Source organism: Phoenix dactylifera, chromosome 4 (genome assembly GCF_009389715.1).
Source record: "Phoenix dactylifera cultivar Barhee BC4 chromosome 4, palm_55x_up_171113_PBpolish2nd_filt_p, whole genome shotgun sequence".
NCBI lineage: Eukaryota > Viridiplantae > Streptophyta > Magnoliopsida > Arecales > Arecaceae > Phoenix > Phoenix dactylifera.
In genome coordinates this window covers 12,714,402-12,739,736 of record NC_052395.1, presented here as the reverse complement: position 1 = coordinate 12,739,736, position 25,335 = coordinate 12,714,402, and the positions used below count along the sequence as shown (strand labels likewise).

At 37.1% G+C, this 25,335-nt stretch overlaps 1 protein-coding gene across 9 annotated transcripts; it reads right to left on the bottom strand.

Annotated features, from left to right (window-relative positions):
• Window positions 1-1,705: 1,705 nt before the first annotated feature.
• On the bottom strand, window positions 1,706-24,518 carry LOC103712678 (CTD small phosphatase-like protein 3). 9 transcript variants are annotated; one of them, XM_039125581.1, is made up of 10 exons: window positions 24,375-24,518; window positions 23,473-23,586; window positions 17,704-17,918; window positions 16,551-16,687; window positions 12,163-12,265; window positions 7,626-7,670; window positions 7,131-7,514; window positions 6,592-6,929; window positions 5,663-5,843; window positions 1,793-2,283 (listed from the first exon to the last, which is right to left on the bottom strand). In XM_039125581.1, the coding sequence occupies exons 3-9, from the start codon at window positions 17,867-17,869 to the stop codon at window positions 5,685-5,687; spliced, it is 1,332 nt and encodes a 443-aa protein (XP_038981509.1). In that variant the 5' UTR covers window positions 17,870-17,918; window positions 23,473-23,586; window positions 24,375-24,518; the 3' UTR covers window positions 1,793-2,283; window positions 5,663-5,684. The 9 variants fall into 9 exon arrangements, with proteins under 9 accessions (XP_038981505.1, XP_038981509.1, XP_038981504.1 ...); XM_039125577.1 differs by having other exon boundaries at window positions 1,706-2,088; window positions 7,131-7,670; XM_039125576.1 differs by having other exon boundaries at window positions 7,131-7,670.
• Window positions 24,519-25,335: the final 817 nt, after the last annotated feature.

Sequence of the window (25,335 nt, the reverse complement as noted above, 5' to 3'; positions counted from 1 at the left end):
CCAATTATTCTCGACTTTTAGCCCAAAATCACTGTCCTAGAGTGATCTTAGATTTCGAATCTCAAGGACGAACATCCTATTATTGGGTTGAGCGATGATTTGAAGGATGGGGGTGATCTAGGATCACTACCATATAGGATCATCATAGTGCAACCAAATGTTATGATTTCATCACCTCTATCTACTTTACCCTTATCACACCTTCACTCACGTCACCTTTGATCTTGGGATGATCACGGCCAAACCAAACACCCCCTTGGTGTTTCTCTTCTGAATCTTATCCTTCATCAAGGTCATATGGATTTTGGGAGTTATCTACAAATTTCATTAGAGAGACATCAAAATGGAGAGGGCTCGGTTGCTTTAACAAATATTTTTAATGATTTGTTGAGATGAATTTTCAATCAGATGAATCTGGATCCTCTTAAGAACGAAATTGAAACGGAGACATTCAATTCTGTGATCGCAGAGTACATACGGTCGTAATTGCACAAGACACATATTGTACGGGATAGCACACCACATCGTGGTATAGAGCTACAGTAAAAAGCCGTGTTGCGTCATACACGCACAGTCCTATGTTTTTTTTTTTAAAGACCAAATGGTTTGCACATTCCTGGATATATCCAGAAAAAGTTAAAAAACGGCAAATCAAGAAGTGCTTTAGGCAACTCCTTTTTTCCAACTCACAGCCCTCTAAGTAATTGGCCACATACGAGGCCACCCAATCTGCGGTCCCATTAGCTTCTCTGTAAATAGGCTCGGCTTGAAAAGCAACATCACTATTAACCATAGTCTGAATGTTCTGAAGCAGGGGGTGGCACCCACCCACACCATCGGTGCCCCTGGATCTAGTTGATTACTACGGCCCAGTCACTTTGAGCATGACTTCTCTGACCCACAGTCTTATGTTACATATGGGTCTTTCGGAACGCAAAGCAGACTCATATTTTACTTTTTGAGGGTAATGCACAATAGTTTTATTTTGTGTACTGTTAATCAGTATTCGGCACATGCAGTACATGTGCTTTATTCAAAAGCATTAGAAGATAGAAGGAACAGGAACACTTCAGGTGACGGCTCCAAGGCCACAATCACGAAAAAACGAAAGAAAAGGAAGTTTTTCCATTAGCCATGAAGGCATTTCAAGCATCGACAATCCCAAGGATCTCAAAGATGATAACAAGGCTTGCAGTCTTGAGTCTTGTAGCTCACCTTTAATGATTTTAGAAGACAAGGCCTTTTATTACGAACTGGTAGGTAACGGAGGATGTAATTTGATGAGTTTTCACCTATCTTGTTTACAGGACTTTAGTTTCCTATCAAACTAAAGTCCATGTACCTCCATAACATACACAAACACCATCAAAGTAATCAGATAGTTATCTATCTAATATCATATAATTAGCATAAACATCAATTAGCTGTGAATTAAGCCATGTCAAAGCACAGTACAGCTGGGACACGATGAGACAAGCAAAATTGTTGTTTAGGTTTCCGCAAGCTACAAAAGGTGCCAGCCTATCCTTATTGTAAGATCTCTTGGTGGTTGCACCAGAGACCTAAATTCAGAACCAAGGATTATGGAGATTTGGGGTATTTGCGGAGGGCAACCCCCTCTTTACTCAATTACCTACACGCCCCTCTTCAACATTGTATTGTTTGAACCATCCACCTTATGGTCATCAATCATAGGATCTAGAACTGCACAACCAATCAACTTTTTTTTATTTTTTATCTTCTGGAGAAATATACCACTAGTCAGCACATAAAAATTGACACTACAACAATGGACTGATACAACCAAGTCATGAATTATTAAATGTCAGATTACTAAATACACGCATTTATCGGAAACTGAACCACACAACTTTAATTCACCAACAGTACTCTTATGCACACATCTGTATGGCAAAAGTAAGGTCAGAGAATATACAACTCTAGGCAGTTAGCTTTGGCATCATTCATATATACAACCATCAGCAACCAGAGCAAGTTATAATAGCTATTGCCATTAATTAATGGCACCAAAGCTGAGAGACAAATAATGAGTTGATTCTGCGGGAAAGCCACCTGAAGGATGACATTCTGTAGAAAGTGACAGGAGTCAACGAACTAAACTTATGGCTGTCTGAACAAACATCATTTCTCTTTATTGCATAATATCTACCCAATAATAGATGAAAATCCCCTGCACCGACCAGGGTTGAAATCGATGCCTGGTCTGGGGATCACCAAACCAACTCTTAATAGGTAATACATTATTAATTGTAACTTGAAAACCTGAAATCAACAGAGAACGACGGGAATAATTAACTTAACACTTAATGATTGCAAATTTGTCAGGCTACTTTGAAATGTTATAGTAAATTCAAGAATTTTATTTTACAATAAAAAAAAAGATGATATAAGATTGCATATACACACATGAGAGGACACACATGAGAGGAAGATAGATTTGGCTTCATGCACACGTTTTTTCTTGAGGGGGAGGGGGCCTGTCTGCACTCTAATTATTTAGGCCCCAATATTTGGGGATGCACCATTCAAGGATAAAGATCTTTTGAATAACATTTTAACTATTAAATTCTTCTCTATTACTAAAGAATGAAGCTCTAATCTTCAATTGCGAAAATGGAGATCTAACAACTAATAATCCACTTGGTTGCACACTTGCACTTAGATTTCTTGTTTTCCATCTCTAGAAGTAGAAAAACAGTATGTCAATCTAAAATATGTTCAATAACAATATTTCCATTTTTTTGTTTATGAAAACAGTTTTTAGTATTTGCGAAATTTCAGATAATAGGAATGTTTTAATTATCATAAAAACAAATCACACAAGAAGGCAAATGGGGAGAACAACTATAGTCACCATGCAATTGTGATTACAAACTAAGCCACAGGAATATGATTTTTAAAATCCTTATAAACTATTTATTAGTGTTCAATGAAAGCAATATATATCCCTTGTAAAAAGGTGATCATGGTAATAAATGCTTTTGGGACACTCATCAATATTTTCTGTTATTGAAGGTCAAAAAATAAATCAAATTAAAGTGCCAAAACATTAAAGAATCTTCTTCACAAATAATCTTCACAACTCCTATTTTAGCCATCCATTTGATCACATGATATAAATTTCTCAACATCCAACCATAACTAAAACCCGTAAGTGCCTGAGATTTAATTTAGTAAGATAATTGATGGTAGACTTGATATCCAACGCAACATGGAAACTTGTTCATGGTATCTAGAACCTCCTGTTTGAGATGCCAAACACCACTAGCTCATGAATCACACCAAATTCCCCTTTCAAAATTTAGGGATTCAAGAGAGTGATCTATTCTGGGAAATATTAACTCAGACATCTCAGTGAACTAATGTCCCCTCAGCTGATATGAAACTTTCTATTGCTCCCTTGTTTGATGGCCTGTAGGGTACAAGAGCCCAAGAGGGGCAATAGGAAAGCTCTGCTTGGTTTTTTCTCTTTTTTTCTATTTTTAAAGATCTCTGTTTTCTGAGGTATGGCAGCATAGAATTTTGTAACTCCCATTTTCTGATCACAATATGACACATTGTTTGGTACAATATAAGCATTGTTCTTTTTATAAATGCCTCATTTGTTAATACTCCTTTAAATGGATGCCCTTGGAGCATTCATTATGTAGCTTAGGTCCACAACTGTGAAATCTTATGTAACTTCCAATTTCTTTGCCCTGTTATCTTTTTTTCTCTCTCACCCCCCCCAGGTATGTTACCCAGGTCTTGAAATATTAGATCTCAAACTTCTTGCTCTCTCCAGAAATGTTAAGTTGTTTATTTCTTTATTAGATCTCTATGTCCCGTCAAATTGTATTGTTTCATGAGTGCAATCCATGGACAACGGTCATTGAGAAGAAACAACATGATACATTGTACCCATTTATCTTCTATATATCACAATTGAATATCATTCTCCATTTCAATTTTGCGGATGAAGAATAAAGAAGAAAAATGAGGGATTTGCCTACAATAATCAATGATAGAAGAGTGCAAAGAAAAGAAAAATTCAACATATTTTTTAACTTCCATAATGATTATTACCATTCTAAACCCAACAGTTGCCACGTAAATTTTTATAAAACTAATATCTGTATAACTATAAAAAGATATTTATGTAAACATAGTGAACTATTTTGTTATAGTGCTATTGTCAAATGCCACTTACTTTGCCCCAATAATCTATTACTTTCCCTTACAATGAATAATACAGACTGCAATACAAAAAATAAAATAATGTTTAAGATATTTTTTTTGAAAGTTAAAAATTAGTATAGTATAGCATTACAATAGCCAATAATAAGTTTGGTACATTGATGTTATATAAATATGATTTTCTGAAAACCACAAATCCATAAGAAATAATATGAGCAATGATGTTTATAGACATATTTTATCATGCATATTTTGTTGTTCAGAAAATCTCAACCTTACTACTAGAGGGTTTGCATAATTTATTCCAAAATAACAAAATAGTTTTATCACGGTGTCAACAGTTATGTTGGCATTTTCTGGAAGAAACAACTACCAATAAACTCAAAGACAAGAAACTCACAATCACCTACAGGATCCTTTATAAAGAGACTAAAAAGAATTGAGTATTGGAACTCACCTGGTGATAAAAGTGATGTAAGTGCTGAAAACATTGTTTCAATGTCTAAAGATAATCTCAGCTAGATTTTGCCTAGTCTGTGCCTATTTTAGAGCATTTCTACCTCATGATTCCTAAGTAATTGTTAAACCCATATCAAACAACTTCAAATTAGTCAGCTTATAAAACTCATGTTATATCAAGCATTAATACAAACTTCAATTCAGTTACACTATCCAGGCAAAAACATATTTGAGACATCTTAAGCTGAGCAATGTAGTCAGAACATTTAAGTTCTGTAATCCCTAGACATTCTTAACCTTTAATACTGATTCAATGTGTCTAAACCTCCGCCATTATTGGTCAATGATCATATGAAACCTGAAAGTTATACTGCTTGACAACTTTATTTTCAAGCATACATTTAAAGAAATTCTTATAATCCTTTGCTTTGCTTTATTGGCTTACTAAATTCACTTAGAAGTAAATAATGAGCAAATGGGTCAGCGTGCGGCACTAGTTTGTCATAAAGTCATGCTGAAAGCATGAAACTGAAACAATAAGGATAGAGAGATTAGATGAAACTAACAATGATAAGAAAATTCTTGTGCAGGCACCCTAGTGTGATATCATATAATCTAGAATTCTGCAGTATGAGTTGCTAGTGTGGTAATGATAATTAAGAATTAAACATCAAACCTAGGAAATGCGCAATGTTAAGTTCAAAATGCTGCAGTGATAACCAATGTATGAACATTAGACAAAACTTATTACGTACATATGAACATCAGCAAAAGACTTTTTTTTTCAATAAAGTAATTGTATGCATATGCCCACATAACAAGAATAGGTGGGAAAATAATTATTTTAGCCAGTTAACTTTAGCATCATTTACAGTAACCTTTGAATGTTAGAGTAGCTAACATACCCATACATAATAGGCTGAAGATAAAAGGACTTATAACATAAACAATGTAACAGTTATGCAAACTGATGAGACACTCTAGAAAGTCATAGGAGTTAACCAACCTTACGACTGCCCCAACAAACGTCATTCCTTATTTCCGAATTTCTTTGCAATGATGGGACGGACATCATCTGCATCTGCCAGGCTCTCAAGGAAGGGAAGTAATTGAAGCAATGCATGGTCTGATGGATCATCAAACCAACTCTTGATAGGTATTCCGTTATTTACCTGCAACCGGAAAACCTGAAACCAAGGGTTAAAGAGAGAGAACTAGTGACGAATCATCTAATAGTTTCTAATATATATACGTACGCATATACATGTATATATATAGTATTTTCATATTAAAAGTATTAGATGACAGGACAATATGTCTGTCCATGTGAAAGCAAGATAAAGTTGGCTTATGCTCTTTCAAAGGATAATCTTCTAAATAAATTTTTCATTACTAAATCTCAACAACCAAGCAAATGAATAAAGAACTTTCCAACTCCCAACCTGTCATCCAGAAAATTTGACATCTCATAGTGATGGACTCACTTGGTTGTTCATTTGTTTCTTGTTTTCTATTGCTTAACAGCAGAAAAGCATTACCATGATCTAGAATATGTTTGGTTTTCATTTCTTTGGCTTTAAAACAGTTTCTGAAATTTAAAAAAATCAGACAGTCAGTTATTTTTTACAATAAACAAATTGAGAACAGAAAGAAAAGAAAACCACATTGGAAATTAAAGTGAGAATCACATTGGAAAACAATTATGCAATTTTGGTAACCAAAAAAGTTACCTGTTTTCAGGAAACCTGAAACAAAACAGAAACAGAAAATTGGCAATGCAACCAAAAAAAGGCTCTCCATGTGAAACATTCTCGCAACTAATGCAGGAAAGTGTAATATTGGTCTACCGACATGTAGTTTTGAGTGTGAAATATATTTAGTAGTACACACACTGGTTTAACCCTCAGAAACTTGGAGATAAGAGGAGAATACTACCTGTGGAGAATTGTCGATTATGACAACGTTCGCCAAATCGACTCCTAAAATGGTCAGGTCCTTTGTATAGCTACCATCAGAAAATATGCATGATTCACGATAAATACGCTGCGAAATTAACTTCTTTTCTGGATCCAGCATATCCAATAGCTGTTCAGCATAGATACTTTGACTGGCTGTGAAAACAACAATCTCAAACATCTGAGCTACCCTCTCCAGAAAGAGCTGCAGGTAAGGCCTACGTCTTACATATACGGTATGTTGTTTCATGTTAAAGAAGACTGGAAAGGTGAAATCAGCATCATCACAATGCTCCAGGGTAGAATGGACAAGAGTTTCTGCATTCAATACAGAAACACTTTCTTAACTACTGCCTGTAAAACAAAGACAACTAACATGGTCCCATACACAACTTGACACCCTTCAAATATTTTTCCAATTAAATTCTAAGAACAAACAAAGAAGCAGGCATTTGAAAAAAATACAACAAACTAGGAAGTTTTGTATGATAATGAATACAAATTCTCAGTTTAACTTACCATCCAAATCAAGTACAAGGGTGATAGGCTTCCTTTTCTTTGTTTCCTTTGGTTGTGAAATAGGACAAATGGTTGAAACTGCCTCAGGTAAATCAGGTAAACTTCTAAATAATAACTGTGGGTCGAAGCTCTCCATTTCATCCAGATTGCCAGAATGACAAGTTATCTGAGTTTCCTGATCGGATGATTTCATCTGGTGAAATTCTAAATACAAGCATGCATCATCAGAATTCATCATCGTCTCTTCAAATGACTCCTCAATATAAATGCTGCTGGTTTCTCCAGTTTTCCCCAGGAAAGGTAGTATCATGTATTTCTCCGCCATATCAATCATTATGTCAGAATTTGTAAGCTCATAAATAGGACAAGCAGTATTTATGACATCTGTAAATCCCATATCAGTATCAAAGGGTAAAGCAGAAACACTGTCAGAGCCGTAGAAGTCCAATAGACTGCAAGTTTGAGAATCACTAAAACTACAACTTCCATCATCACCTTCATCAGCAACCAGATGAGGCAATTTAGGGTTTTCATCTTTAACTGAAAAAAGAGTAAACTGGCTCACAAAATAACCCACAAAATGATGAGATATAATGTTTTATATGTTCAAATTTACCAAGCAGATATTGCATGTACAACAACAAATGAATGCCCAAACACAAGTATTATCAAGGATAAGCCAGGGAAAAAAAAAAGAAACAAGTATAATCTATATAGAAGCACCACAGCTACTAGCACCTTTAAACAAATATATCAGACAACAGTCTATAAAGCCGTCTATCCTCCTAACATCACCTTCTCAAGCTCCCACTCTTTGCTTCTGAATCCTTTTAGATTTTGCTCAAGTTTTTATTTATTTATTTATTTTATCATGGATGTTTTCATTGCATAGGATTTCGCTCAAGTGCAAAAGCAATCTTTTCTATTGTATATACTCCTGCACAATTGGTGGTTGTCCACAAAGAAGTTGCATACAGTTTGGGCTGGTATCCTTCAATATAGTACACAATACCCAGTACTTGGCATGAAGTAGCAGAGTGATCAACGGTGGCCTGTGAAACTTTAAAATGACAAGTCCCTCCATTGCATGATCAAGAAGCAACACTAGATCGGATTGTTTCATTTCTAAAGAGTTGGATTGGTAGTACAGGTGAGAAGAAGAGAAGAGGGATTGTGCCCATATTATGTTCTCTTATAAGGGGTTTTAGTTGTTCTGTTGGTGTAGGTGCATTCTTTTGGGGTCCACAGTTTTGTTTGTAATTCATGATTTCAATGAATTGGATTGGACTTAGTCCAATCTCTCTGTGTCTCAAAAAAAACAAAAAAAGACAAAAGAGCAACCCCTTTGCACGTAAATTAGAAGAATGAGAAAGATTGTGTGTCAAAACCAGATGCTGACATCAACATCTACAGCACTAAAATCTGTGAGGGTGCAACAGACTAAAGCTTGGCAGGATACATCTAACTACACTCATCAATTGGGAGGTAAATGATACTTGATCCTATTGATCTAAAGACAAATCCTTCGTTGAGCCTTTCCTTTAGTGGTTTGGGAAGCATTCCCTTATCTGAACGCCAGCAGGCATTCTTGAATTCCCCTTTGGGTGCACCAGGGTTGTTTTGGTTGATTGTTGAAACTGATACTGTAGTACTGTAGCTAATATTAGTGACCAATCTTGCTAAAGATTGGTTTGCACATTCCAATTAGAAAAACTTCTATTATTATTCAATACCGATGGTATCTCATATAGTGGTGCTAATATTGACTTTATAATATTCATTTGTGTTTAGCTAACTTAAGTGGAATGTGGATGGCTATGTTGCATGAATTTGGGTCAACAGCTGTTAGGTTATGTTTCAAAGTGTTTTCAGACCCATGGCTGGTACACCTACAAACATGAGGGCTGGCTACACTAGAAAATGTTTAGGTCTTTTGCCAACCATTTAGTGCTAATCCTAAATCTTCAATAAATGAATATGGTGTTCAACCAGCAATATAGACTGAACAACCCGATCTATACTTTTGTTAACTTTGGTCCTTTCCTCATCCTTTTTCTCCAGCATTTTTCTCGTATATAAGTTGAAGATCAAGATTGATACGGTTTCTATCCATACATATACAGATAGTTGTAATAACATTATCACTATTACTAAATTATGGGCTCATCTTGTATTTAAATAGAACTTATATCATTATAGACACCAGATTCGTAATACAGGTTCTAGTTCTGAAATGTATAATAGAGCATATGACATACTGATGGTCATGTTAGAACTAAGATAAAGTCTAATGCATATAATGATACTAAACCAGATATAACATTATGCAAATATAAATGCTAGTATTAAAGGGCATCCCAGTGTACAAGGCCCCAGCAATTATAGGGTCTGGGTAAGATCAGATGTATGCAACCTCATCCTCGCATGTAGAGAGGTTGTCTTTATGTTTCAAACCCATGACGCCCAGGTCACATTGGAGCAATCTTACTGTTGCACCAAGGCACAACCTCTAAATATAAATGATAGTATTAATAAATAAAATACCAGAAAAAAATAAAAGGACACTAAACATTATTGCCGATTTTACACTACTAAAGCATTACCTATACAAATCAACAGACAACACAACTTATGACAAATTTATGATAGTCTGATTATCTCTTCAATTGATGAAGCTCACTTACACATGAAAAGTAGAAACCTTAAAAGACCTCAAGTATCCATAAAGGCTCAAGCTTCACGATGCCGTAAACATGTAAATGCCCAAGGGTTAAGAGCTGCTGCATGTCCTTCGCGCTCCTCTAAGCCACCTACCTCAAAACACTTGATGCTCCTCTAGCAAAGTTTAAGGAAGCACTCATACAGCCACTATAGCAAATATTTTTTTGTCCCTCTTATTTTGAAATTCCTCTAGGTTTTTTATTCTTTTTTTTTCTAATGTTGTTTCTCTAATTCTGTTAAACACTAAAAATATTTTATGTTTTGCAACACATATTCGACCCACCTATCAGCCTAATGCAGAAAAGATTGGTGTGACTAAGGCTGCAAATGGGTCGGGTCGACTCGAGACCTGATCCGGCCCGACCCGTGTAGACCCGACCCGACCCGAATTTTAGGACCCGCGGGTCCGAGTCGGGTCCTAAAATTGGACCCGAATCATTTTATGGGTCGGGTCTGGGTTTACCAAACGGACCCGACCCGACCCGAATAGACCCAAGAAGAAAAAGAGAGAGGAGAAAAAAAGCAAAAGAGAGTTTTTTTTTTCTTTTTTTTTTTTATGGGTCGTGGTATTATTGATCCGTCTGGATCCTCTCTCGATCTATTATATTGTTGATACCTCTGGTGTCTCGGTAGCTTGCTTTTTTTTTCCTTCTATTTTTTTGTTTCTGTTTTTTTTTTAACTTTTGCAGGGGTGAAGTGCGGGAACACTCAACTGAATATGGGTCATGTGCCAGTTTTCTGCAATGGAATTGGATTTTGGAAGAAGGTCTGGGATTTTTTTAGTCTTCGTGAGAGGGGAGCTGGGAGACACCAAGTTCCGTCCAATCAGTCATATGGACAAAAAATAGTGTGATATGAAATTTGGCTTGTAGACCGACTTACTTAGTAAGTCCGAGGCCATCTATTCTGGCTGGAGGTCAATTGCAAGTCTTTCAAGTCATGGGTCACCCAGCACCTCATAATTATGATGTGACCAAATTAGATTTGTCCAAATTCTTTCCTAAAAGCATAAAAAATTTGGACCCGCTTCGGACCCGAACCCGATCCGACTCGGACCCGGACCCGACCCGACCTGATCTTCAACCGGGTCGGGTCTGGGTCCAAAATTAGGATCCGAACAAAAAATCGGGTCGGATCGGGGTCACCCAGGACCCGACCCGACCCGACCCATTTGCACCCCTAGGTGTGACCGAATATGTGATTCTATCCAGATCACCAATCTTTTACTTAGATATGTTTTCATATTTCATGTTGAAAAAATACATGATTTTCATATTTCATGCAGAAAAAAATGCATGGGAACGAAACACATTCCAAGTCAAACAAATTGTTACTTTGGATGCTTAAATCCTCAAGCCTCAAAGCAAGGAACTATTCTCAAAAGAATCAAAATATGGTGAGAGAAAAAAGAACCAGAATATTTATTAAGTTCATCAAAAAAAGTCTAAATCTTGGGAATGGCCTTACCCTATACGTATAGATTGCATTGACTTAAACCATATGAAACCAAGATTTAACTTAGACCATCAATTTTAGGAAACTATACCTACCCCTTAAACTAACATATGACAGGGAAAAACATTGTTTATACCCCTTATCCCACCAATCACACCTTCAGGCTCACAGATAACTTGGTCAAAATTACCATGCCCGATGGTGCAAAATACATATTCAAAAGATGCATCCCATCATCGTAACCCAAAATTATTTTAGTTAAAGACTCCTAAATCTCAAGATTTGGGCCCAAAAAGTTGGGTCATTATTTTGTCCAAAAAAAAAAAAGAAAAATTCAAAATTAAATGTTAAACTAAAATTCATTTGATCCCGCTAGCCTATGCCTCACTGAATCACTATTGAGATATGAAATGAAGGTTTTTTTGTCCTTCTAGACACTTTCCTCTAATATATAAGAGCAACTAAAACAGGAATATTATCCAAGCATTCCAAGTTATTTCCTGTCAATATTTTGCAACTGCCTGTTGCTCCCAAATTTTAAAGGGCTGAATTTTTCAGTCCAAGAAATAGTTGCAAAGCTTGGCTAGTTTCCATATAGACACACTATACATTTCCATATTTCATACTTTTATTTTTGTAAGTAAAACATTTCCATATTTCTTGGTTCTCTGATACTCATGACTTCAAAAAAATTAAGCATGGAATGTTTGCTTTAAGCATAAACATGTTTTAGGAAGAATAAAAATATTGCAAGACTGATAACCGAACCAAATTGCAAATATTATGCAGAATAAATCAATTCTGTGAGAAAAGCAAATTGGTTGACTCACATACTAACGCAGAATTCTTGGCATACCTGCATTACTGTGATTTATCAGTTTTAACTGAGAATCGTTGTCCTCAAGACTAGGTGAGAAAATTGTTTCCATGTTAGATGGACATGTGGCTGACAGTGAACCCTGCAAATTGTACGACATAGTTAACAAAAACAACTAAATTAAACCAAACAAAAACAAGAAATCATGAATCAAAGAAGAGAGTATGAATTCACAAATGCCGAAGCAATTATGCTCACTATTATAATGGCCAATGTCCCCAATGATTTCAAAAAAAAGAACCTTAATGATTTTTCTTTTAAAAAAAATCTACAGCAAAAACCTCATTCTTCAGCTATTGCTTTGATAAACAACAGTGGCAGAGTCACCGACTAGTAACAGTGTGTTGCAAGGTATGCTAAATGAGATAAAGTGCGTTAATAATGCAGACTTATTATAAATCTGGTGAGGAGGAAGTCGAGGAATTTAAAGATAGATTATAAGGCCATGGTCTTCGGTTAGGTATGAAGACTTTATTTTAAACTAAGCAGTTTGAATAACAAGCTTAATGTAATAGTTCCATAATTATACCTAAATGAATGTTGTTATATGGCTTTGCCCATGATTTAGTGTTAAGATAATCTAGGTATTGTTTGACAGAACTGTAGATGGGCCAAAAGTTAAACATAGAAATATTCAAAATAACATGGGACTGTTAGTCATATATTAAGAAGCCAGTGTAAGCCCTCAATGTCTCTTAGCAGTTTATTGCCAAAGTTCGGAATTGACAAAGATAGGCGTCATTCTGAAACTACGATAGACATCTTACAGAGGACCACCAGTTTCTTAAGGAATCATCAACTAAATAAGTCATAAAAAGTGGTTTTATATCCTAATGTGATGTGAAAGAAGAAAAGCAAAATCTCAGGCACAATATATCCCAACACAAGATGGCTTGCCAAATTGTAGCTCCAATCCTTCAAGTATTCACATTAAAAATCCTTTCTCCTCTTATTACTCACTAGAGAACTTCAATAGCCAACCTTTTTGACTCACATTAAGAATCCTTTCCTTGACATAGACAAGACTATATAAATGATTTTCCACAGAAAATTAGAATTCACACGAGACAGTATTTTTTTCTAAAAGCCAAGCTCTGATGTGATTGCACCAATATACCTCTGATATTAGCCAATCAATTAAAAACTGCAGATTCAAATAGGACTGGCCTATGTCATTATCCAGAAATTACTAACTCAACACAATAAAGAGGGTTATTTAGCTCCAAAAGGCAAAATGGCACAACCCAACCTTCAACTGAAAGAAAAAAGAAAAAGAAAAGAAGTGAAGTTGGTTTTCATTCAACATGTCTGCAACAGTCGTTCTAACTTTAGTGCCCCTTGAAACTTTCATAGACTGCATCATTCAGTTCCCATGAATCCTATATTTTAGTTTGGCCATAGCAGTCATAATAATGAGTTACTAAACTAAGAGTGTATGCAATAATGAAGTGCTTAAGAAAAGTTTTATCCCTTACCACCTCTCCAAATTGTATAATCTATGCCCACAAATAAGTTGTGGCCAAAAAATTGCACAATTTTGGAAAAATAATTTTAATCAACAACCTACATAATGTAAGGCTACGAAAAGTCGACCTACTGAATGATAAACAATTATGCATACAAAACAAACTTAAAGAAGGCCAGTCATTTACTAATTCAAAGTATTAGTTCTAGGCAGAGGCAAACCATTTAGATAAAAGGCTTTTCAAGGCAAACATAGTTATAGGCCATAACCTAATCATAATCTAATCATAATTTTAATCATTAACTCAAATATATGGGTCCATTTTATGTATCCTTCATCATTCATTCCAATAAGAGCTGCACATTACAACTGGCAGTTTCCCTAATCCTCTCTCACCACTTTTCGAATTGTTAGGAGTCAATAGCCCAACTACTACCACCAACACCTAAAAGCATCATCCTCTATCCTGTCTTGATGGTACACTGAAAAAAAGGAGCTGCTCTCATAATAGGGCCTCAGTTTTCACAACACATGCCCATACAAACTAAGTTGATTCCGCACAATAATTTCTCAAGTGATGCAATTCCTATAATTCCTCTAATGTGCTTGTGTCTAATTCTATGCTCTCTTCCTTACCACACATCCAACTTAGCTCTCTCATCTCCACCATATTCATCAAATCTGCTTGGACTCCCCATTGCCTGACAATTTGATCCATAGAATATCATAGGCATTGTTGTTGTATTTTAACATTTCCCTCTGTCTCAAAGAAAATGTGATTAAAACACCTTCAAAAGCACAACTTCAGTTTTCCCACCCCCAATTGCAAGTCCATTAAATAAGCCTACCTATTGTAAAACAGATCCATGACGGTGAAAAATGGTCACTCTTTAGATCCTTACCTGCAAACCTTTCCTCCATACTTCCAACTTCATTTCAACCTTGTTCTCCTTGTTCTTGATTTTCAATAGAAGTTCACACATGAAAAAATTAAAAAATAGGGGCTAAGAAAATGGTGTTGGCCTGTCATTATCGAAAACTTACGTATCTCACAACTTACTGCTCCTTTATGCATGTTATTTGTTCCATGAGACTCTTTAAGCACACTTTCTTAAAACCCACTTACTTGTGGTTTTCCCAAATCCATATCCTTTTTCTGACTTTCATTTCCCTTCACTCTCTTCTTCATTCCTCCTCCAATGTTTGTTTTAAGCAAAACCTCCAACAGAAAATATCTGATAAATGCACTTTGAAAACCCTTAATCCAAGACTTCCATGTCTACCAATCTACATAATCTCAACAAATTCCTGCTCGTTAACCTTACGTCCCCTCAACAATTGGAAAATTTAAATCAGCCCAATCTGCATCTATCCTGTATTTTTTATAATCAAATATGCTCAAAAACTGATATGAGAGAATATCCCTTGGAAGAGGAGGAATTATCAAAATGGACTGAGCCACCTAATCCTAATGAAAATCAAAAGACATCCTAGTGTTGATAACTCCCAAGCTATAAACATAGAAGAATGTATCCAAGTCACCTGATGCCACATATATCGTCATGATTAAATCTTAATATATATATATATATATATATATATAACATGAAATAAGGTTTGTTGAGCCATGTTGAACTGGCCGATTCAGGGTATACCGAACCAGACCACTCGGTTATCAACATGTTTCACCTCTTATATTCGGTTCGAAACTCGGGAGATAAAATGCCCACTTCGCTTCATTCCATCGTCGAAACCCTACCCCAAAAAGCTCTCCTCATTGGTCGGTTCAATGACGACGACACCAACACTAGCGGCCAAGTAAGTCTCCCCCCCCCCCCAACTGAACGAATGAAGAGAGCTTTCGAGTCCTCTCTCTCTCCTCCACTTCCCTCTATCGCTCTCTCCTAAAAGCTTTTGCGCCCTCTCTCTCAACCTCTCTCCCTCCTCCCGCCCTCTCCCTCTCTCTTTTTCCTCTCTCTCCCCCTCCCCTCTCTAGCTCTCCCTGTGTTGCTGCCCCGGAACGGCACGATACACACCTGTACCATTCCGAGCCAGTCACTGGCTGATGCCTTCTCTAATAGCAGTTCAGCGAACCTTATTATAAAACCTAAAATGAGATATCTCTGATATAAACTAACCACACGCATGTTTTGTACCTAACCATTGATAAACTCTCATTTACCCTGAGCCATATCTTTTATATACGTTTTGTAACTCCAACTTAGGGTTATAAAGGGACAGGTATACTAGATTTAAAAGGATTAAGAAAATGGATTGAGCCACCTAAAGAAAATTTCTAGATATCCCAAAATTTTAGAAACTTAAGCTACAACATTAAAAGATGCTGCCCAAGTCACCAGAGATCACGTACACCATGTTTTCAAAATTAGATCTGGTCATATTGTATCATGTATGATATTTCAAATAAAATACCTCTACTACGGATCAATTTCACCTACCTAATTGTTGAATATCTTACTAGCTTATATGGAAATAGCATCCAATGATCATCCCAAGAAATAAATAAGAATACCAACAGGTCAGTCAATCACTTTCTAAACTACTGCCAATGTAGGCCTAGCAATCATAGGATCCCATTGATAAAGCCACTAGATTAACACCAATGTAGTAACTAAAACGCGCAAACAATACAAAAGCATATATATGCTTTGTTCATATACTTGAATAAATTGTCTTCAGAATGCTTCAAATGGTTTCAATTAATTATGTGGTTGCACATGGTAATCAATTGCCCGAACCAAGTTGCTAGTTGGAGAATATGATTAAAACCATGTGGTTTTAAACAAAATAAAATAAATAAGATCTTATGATGTTACATATAAACTTATATCAACAAAACAGTATGGTATTTAAGACTGCCAGTGCCAAGTCATATACTTACCATTCTTCCAATGGAAATAGGATCAGATGATGATGATGCCATCAGAATATGAAGAGAGGCTTCATCCAATATGTTCTGAAAATCATTAGCTTCTGTGATCACAATGTTCTGTCCAGATACATCAACATTTGAAGAACCTGCACTCAGAAGATTTCAGCCAACGGAGCTGTTAAGAGCTAACCAGAGGTGGATGACAAAAAGGTTCCGGAATTACATGAAGAAGTACTAAACAAAGGTATAACACATCAAAAAAGTTTGTGCTAATTGATGAAATCTAGAGATTCATGTGATAATGAAATAATCCTGTAACGGAATTTTATGAGAACAAATTTCAAAACTAGGGCACTAAGGGTATGCTTAATGGAATGTTTCAATTCGCTTCTCTCTTGCCAGAGAGATTTGAACTACACATGATGGGAAGGCCTTCGTGATTCGCATCTTCCCATCCAGAAAAGAAAGTGAAGGGGAGCGGACAGCGAGTTGGAGGACGCACTCAATCAGTGAAATAGTCTCCTCTCCAAAAAAAAAAAAATATGTTTTTTACCAAAAAAAATATTTTGTTGTGAATGAACAAGATATTAAGGAATTCTCCATATATAAGATCATAATTTTGGACACAGGCAAGGTTCATCATCTCGGTACCGAACCCTATATCGATAACATCCTATTATAGTGTTAGTATGTGGTACAATATGAGGCCTACTCAGTACCGTACAAAACGTACAAGACTGTACATTGGTTCAATATCGGTACGGTACAGTATGTCCGGTATGGTATAGTAGCAACCGTTATGGCAAATCTTGGATATAGGTCTTTTCCACATAAAAGAAGAATCTCATTATGCTTTTCCTTTTTATGGGCATTAAAGAGATGGAGAATCATCATAATTAGCTTTAAAATGAGAAGAACATTACGGGATGATCTATGTAGAAATGCTAACATCATTCTTCACAGGTCAAATAAATTAAGGGTAAGGGTTAAAAAAACTACAAAAATCTGGGAAAAAATTCTGAAAAAAGATTTGAAAGGCATGCATATAGCGCAAATTTAAACTTTGATGTCAAAAATAGCAAGGCACAGTTGAGCCCAATGAGAAGGTACTGTTTATGCTTTGTTTTTCTCCTGGTAGAAGGCTAAACTTATAGTCATTTACCATGCTGATGATCTTGAATATAAATGTCCAAAACAGCTGCCTCTTCAAAAGCTTTAACTTGAGGACATGAATGTTTTGATATTTTAGTTGAGTTGCGACATACATGGAGATTGTGTCGCCCTACATATTCCCTGTTTAATTTGTTCTTCATCGTCAATGGAGGCATTTGAATGACACATGAGATATGTACTGCAACTCCACTTAAGAAATATCAACTGCAAAACAAGGCAATTTGCACATTTCCATTCAACTTACAACAGAAAATAGTAAAAATAACCCATTGTGAAAATGTATTCGGAGCTATTAGTAGAGAGTAGCATTAATATAGCACAATAGCCATATCAGTTAGCATTCAGGAAGCTCAGATACCATGTTCAAAACAGTCCAGAGATAATGCTATAGCTACTTGATACGAGTTTAGGAAATAGAATAATGGGTTGTTTACAAAGTAGAATCAAAGCCAACATCTGTTACTGACTTACTTCCAAGTCAGGAAAAAAAAAAATTTCCCCTTTTGGTATGAAAAAGAATCAAGGCCTTAGAAAACTACAACCAAAAGCATCAGCTGAAACCGGATGCAGGATATTAGGAAGCAAAATAGTCAACCAAGTAGTCTCTTCTGAAACTGTGGACCAATTAATCAGTCAGCCAGCCCGTTACCCTCCCTAAATATGTGAGACCCTGAACTTAGGAATTAGGTCTGCCAACACCAGCTATCCAAGAGAAATGGGTGATATCGGCAACAAGATCAACTCTCAGCACCAAGGTCTGCCGTACAGGTACCGGTTGGCGTACCGGTGGCCGGCCGGACCGGTACGGTACCGGTCCGGTACATACCGGCCGGTACCGGTACCGTACCGGCCGGTACGCGGTGGTTTCAAAAACCACAGCGTGCGGCGCTGTGGTTCTTAAAAAAAAAAATCGTACCGGGGCCGGTTCGCACCGGTACGAGGCCGGTACCGGCCGGTACGGGCTCCGAACCGGCCGGTACGGGCCCGTACGGCCGGTTCAGATAAAAAACCGAAAAATATCGGTTTTTTTGTCGTTCCGGTACCGGTCTAGGACCAGACCGGTATGTACCGGCCCGTACCGGCCAGTACGGGCCGGTACGACATTCCATGCTCAGCACTAATCCAAGAAAACAATCTTTGACACAACCGGATCATCAAGATTATAGTCATAGGCCCCTGGGATAAATCAACACAGCACAACTATTGGCTGTTGGACACAAAATATGGTAGACTTAGTTTTTGGAAAGTTTTTTAGCAAGATTTTTGAGCCAATGGAAGTTCCATTTATAACATTCAGAATTTTTTATTTCAGGTCAAATCTGTAATTTTCTGAACTGCTATAGCAGCCAGCTGCCAGGAGCTACAGAGGGCTCAAAGCAACTGCCATATGAGTCTCAACTGGACTATAGCTAGTCCAATTAAAGAAGTAGAGATCAAGTGCAAGGGAGGCACTAGAAGACATTTAACATCTCGGAGCATAAATTCAGCTAGGAATGATAATAAATAGGTCCTATTTGTGTCATGAGTTAGATCAAATAAGTATTTAAGTAACTAGCACTGTACCTATACCAGCTGCATTACCTGGATACTTGTGCCAGCTCCCCGAATCTCTGAAAATACATATCAAATACAGCTCAAAAACTTGGATTCCTCAAACATTAAGTTTGCCCCCTTATAATAATTTAAAAATGTGCTTCTGTTCTTCTAGAGATCGGTCAAGAAAGTAAGTATTAAGATTATCTTGCAAAATGTCATATTTCTAAAATCCTTAAGCTAATTCAAAGTTTGGATGAGAAATATGCATATCAGAAGACCTTAACAAGTAATATTTTTAATATTATCTTTTGTACAATATTTTAATATATAGTTTATTAAATATTATTTTTGAATTGTAATGCCGTATATCCTTTTTCCCTCTTGACTTTTAGTTAAACTATTTTTACATGGTAAAGTCCTATATCCTTTTTCCCTCTTGTCAAGTCAAACACATGAACAAATGTCCGAATCTGATTTCCGTGTCTGTGTCCATGCAACACATACTAGTTTAAAAAGCCTGTTTATGGTTATGGTTAAGGTTTGTTATAATTATCTTAATTTACATGGCTACATACATTTCCGAATTTTGTAAAATGACACTAATTTCTAATGCCTATACAGCATTGTGGGTTATGTTCATCTTCTTCTCAATCTTATGATTATTATATATATCATTTGTGCTAGTAGTGGTCAAAATTTCAGCATATGCAACTGCAAATGTGGTTGTGGCCCTTTACCACACCACATTCCATATATGTGGTTATTTGTATGTGATTGTGCCGCATATGTGGCTGCACAGTGTGAAGCAGGCCTACTTAGCAATATGAAACGGCATCTGTAGCTAACTCTTATGCAGGTCTTCACAGGCAGGGCAGATCCAGACAGATGATCAAGCTAGATGTCGGTTTCAAACAGGCCAAATGCAAGTTCTGTTAAAAATGTCCTAATATTGCTATTAGGTGTACATATAAGCATTAAATAGCAAGTACAAACTATTACTATTATTGTTATTATTTTTACTATTCTTATTGTTATTATTGTATCTTTATAATATTTATTTAGTTTTCAAGGACTAAAAAATATCAACTGCATATGCGTCTCTATATGACCAACACCATATATACATCACATAGTCCATTGAGTGGCAGCATACTATACCCAGCTTTTGGAACAGTGTGTGTTAGTTTCCTTATATATGCTGCATACTTCTCTTAATACACCTTTGAAAACCTTAAAGCTTTTTTTTTTAAAAAAAAAGTTTTGCACTAAAATAGTGGCTTGTGTAAGTCTGAGTTTGGTATTGTTTTTACTTTTCTTTTTAAAAAAAATTCAAAACAGGAATTGTTTCCCTTTTTTCAGATTTCTTACAATAGAAAATATGTTTGTTTTTTTTTTTAACAACAGAACCACCAAGCCCGAGATAGTGAAAGCCCAGGCGGAAGACAAGCATGGAACCAAGCAAGCACCGAGAGGCTAGAGAGTGGGGGAGGGGGGCAACCGGGGACAACATGATGGGAGCCACTCAAACGGGAGCACGCTCGATCGGATCAATGTATGCCGGGAATGGACGAAGCGGAGCGATGGTGGGTCTCCAAAAGTTCAATAATCTCCCCGCATCCTCCGCACGCCCGAGGGAGGCTTCATCCTGGCCATTCTCATATTGAAACCCCTAGCATCATCAAGGCCCAGCAGTGGGGGCTTCTCTCCCTTCGACCCCACATCCAAATCCGCATGCTAGAGCTCCGGAAATCTCCGTGGTGCTCAATCTTCTCCAACCAGCTATTCCAACATGTGCGAGTCTCCAAGCATTGGTAGAGGAGGAAGAAGTAGCGAGTCTGAGGAGCATGGCGGCAAGGCGGCGGAGGAAGTTGCCGAAGAGATAGGTAGTGACAGGGAGGCATGCGGAGGACCAAGAGAGGAGGAGGGCAGTGAAGGCCTCAAGGAGGCGGAAGGGTGGCGCCGATATTGGGAGGTCGAGCGAAAGGGATGGGAGAGGAGTGAAAACGCACTTTCAAAAAAAGTGAAAGTGAAAGATGGGAGAGGAGTGAAAACACACTTTCAAAACAAGTGGAAGTGAAAACTTTTCACTTCCATTTTTTTCAGAAATAATGAAAGTTATTTAAAAAATAAAAACAAGGTAACCAAACATGTTATCTACATCGGATTTCATGTTTCTATTTAGAAAAAAGAAACATGAAAAAAAAGGGTACCGAACAGGGACTAATCCTATTTTTTTTAAAAAAAGAGACTTTCTACAGATAGAATGTTCATTGCAATTTCAAGACACCTATTCATATTAATGATGATTTTGGACTTTCAGTTCTTCCACGGATAGTTGGAATCTACCCTTGCCTTAAAGCATCAAATGTCCTGATAAGTGAGCTCTAGGATTGAAGGAAACTATGGTAACCACTATCGAGTGTCAACCAATCAATCTTCTTCTTTGACATTTAAGTCCATCAAATGTAAATTACTACAAGAATAACTGATGCACCAAATAGGTACAACTACAAGTGAGATCAAAACTTAGTGGAAAACACAATGTTGCATCTGAGAAATATGGATGTTAATAACTATTGGACCAAAAAGGAAGGGAAAACAGGTATTTACCTGTTTGTCCTGTTTCACATTGTTATGGACAAAATAAAAAAGATTAATCCAAAGTATTAGTGTCTAAATGAAGCAAGCCTGGTCTGATCCGATGCCCGTTTTATGATATAGAAATTATAGTAAATTTACACACCAGTCTTCATCTTCACATTTGAATGATTTCCGCTTTTACTTCTGATTTTACAAGTTTCCACCAGAGCTTCTATATTTTCAGTACTTAATGAAAAAGTTACCATATTGATGTAGATTATACTATTTAAACATAACAAATAAACCTTATCACATGATTTGACCAGCTTAAACAATCCTTCTTACTAATTTATGCTATTGTAGCATACATATAGATGAGAGAAAATATGTCCCGCATCTGTTCTAATTTTCAAGTTTCTGTAAGAAACCTGCTATTTTATGTTTTAATTTTTTAATTTAGAAAAGAACTTCTCTGATTTCAGCTTGTTTCCACTAACAATGGAAACATAAAATGGGCAGGCCCAAACATTTCAGATACAGGTATCCTCAAACCATACTTTAAAAATATAAATCTAACCTTGATTCAGAAATAAACTAATACGCTCTATCAACAATAGTATTCAAATTGTTGGTTCCAAGAGGATGTTCTAAATGATGAAGCATATGATATCATTGCTAATTTGTTGACTGTGACTTCTGTGCCCGTGCGATTCATGTATCGTTTCTCCATTCTTCAGAATAATAATTCATTTTGTTATCTTCCATTTGTTAAATGCCTTCTGGTTGTAGCTTTTTAGAGTTTATTTATGGTTCAATTATGAAAAATTTAGCTATAACATCATATACCAACAAAAAGCTCAAATAGGGAAAAGTAATCTCATCATATGGAACAAGGGAATAAAGCCATCTTTTATGAATTTTCTGAGTCAAAATAATATATATATCTCACAAAAAGATTTAGATCTAGAGCTAATATAGCCATTGAAGATCTCCCATGAAGTAAAAAAGAAAAGAAATTTGTGGTTAGGTTTCAAGGTATTGCACCATGACACCTTGCGTTGGCAGATCAATGTCATGTGGGCATCGAGTGGATCTAATGCTAGATTTATCCACCTGTCATTGTGGGTCCCACAAAAAATGGCCAATAAGATACTGCAATCGCAATTTTTGCAACCTAAAACCTTGTTAAAAGGAAAATGGAGGGACTTTGGGAATAACTATTGTACTTGTAATAGGAGCATGGCCCAGTTGTTACGCGGCTAATAAGTTGGGAAGACGGTACTTTAAGTTGGGAAGACATAGTAGTTAGTAATTTCTAATCATGAAAAGGAAAAAAATTAAATATCTATTACTCGATTTAACATGATTGTACAGAACAGAAAATAGAAAGAAATAGAAAAGAAGTGCGTGAATAGTTTTACATGGTCAAGCTATGCTTATATCAGAAAGAAAGTTACAATAGCTTTAAACTATCTTTGAGTTACATGCAACCTTCCTCTCCACACTTTACAAGAGCTCTGCAGTCCTAAACCTTCCTGATCCCCAAGGGAACACAGCAGGCATTAGAGGTAAAGTCACCAGGCAATACAAATTACAAGTCAAAATAATGATTAACATAGGATGAAGCACAACAGATAACTACCTCTACATCTCTAAATTCTCTCCCTCATTAGTTGCAGCAATCCACCCCCAAAGGTTTCTAAAACTAATCTCTTTCTATAGGGGACAAGGCAATATTAACACCAAAATAGAGCTCCTGGAAGCAATAAAGCAACATAATTCAATTTTCACTAACAGCAAGCAGCTCAAAAAATAAATAATATCTCAGAAGAAAAGTCATAATCTTATTTAATTGATCCTAACCTAGTTTGCCGTTAAAGAACCAAACCACAGTAAGTTACCAAAACTACAAGGGTCCAGCAATAACAGGAAAGATCTCACCAAGACCACCAGAAATCCAAGAATAACCCACGAAAATTCTAAATTTTGACTCAGTGATAAACCCTCAAAACTATAAAGGAGCTTCACTTGATCATCACACCAAGATAAACAATAGAAGAGAACAAAAAAAAAGCAAAATTCTTATGAACTAAGCAAGATTGATGACAAGCACACACCTAAACTTCTGAAGAAACCCTAAGAACCGAATCATCTTGAGTTACACAAAGATTTGAAAAAGAACAAGAAGAACAAGAACAAGAACAATCCAAAGAAAATAAATGCCATGATCAAAAGGTAAAATTGACATCAAGAAACCATTATTCTTGCAGAAAATTAAACAAAGAAAGGGAAACTTGAAGATATTCTAAATAACCTGGTAACCATTGACCACAGAAATGAAAAATCTACAAGACGATTCACCCCCAAAACCACATCAAGAAGTAGCAAAACCCACAGACAGATACCCGCAACACCCAAAAAAAAAAAAAAAATCAAATTCAAAGAGAACAAAACGGACAAGTTCACCGACCAAACTACCCACAAGAAAGAGAAAAAGACCAAAATTAAAGCGAAAAGAAGCCGAAGTAGAAGAAGACAACATACCCAAAGTCGCAAATCCTCTTCCTCTCCCTCTCACACACACTCTCTAGCTCCCTTTTTCCTCATATGTATTCCCTCTCTCTCTCTCTCGCGGCGAGATGAGGACAAGAGAGAAGGAGAGAAGGGGCAAGAAGAGGGAGGAAGGAAGGGGGGGGGGGGGGGGGGGGGGGGGGGAGGGGAGCAAACGAGAGGCGACGAAAAAGGGCGGAATCAAGTCGGGATGCTCCACGGGGCTCTTTCTATTATATAAAGCCCCCCGCCCCCGCCCGAAGAGAGGACACGGGGCACACCATCCCCACCTGGAGATCCCCCACGGACGGCCTTGATGCGCTCCCCGCCACTCCAGCCGGGCCTCTCTATTGGCGACGCGTGGATGACTGCGCTCCGACTCAGCGCCCGCCCCGGGCACGTGCGGACGCCGGAGCGGCGGGTCCCGGAATGAGAGGCCGCGCCGCCTCGCCCCGCATGAGACACCACCAGTCCACCACATGTGCAGCGCCCAAGATTCGACACGCGTGTGGGAAAGTCCGTAAGCAAGTCGTTTTCTGTTGAAAAGAACACGTGTCGATCAGGTAGACGTATTCGAAGGAAAGGTTCTCTCGGGGGATTTGAGCCTGACAGTGTAACGAACTGATAAAGCGAGATAGTTGATCGCTGCACGCCTTTTCAGGAAAATCAGGGGAGTGTAGTCAGAAGAAAGAGGAGTGGAATTATCAAACCCGCGGCTAAATGCATTATAACAATTATGGGCACCCACGGGAAACCCGGTTGACGAGAAAACAGATGAATGCATTAGAGGCGGTTTGGGTCGCAGATGAATGCGATGGACGGCGCATACCTAAGGCCTTGTGATCCAACTCCAGGAGTCCCTCCATATAATTGCAAATTGAATTTTACTTTGAAGACCCATTTATTTGAGAGACATGAAAAAAAAAAGATCAACTATCCTATTTACTAACTCATG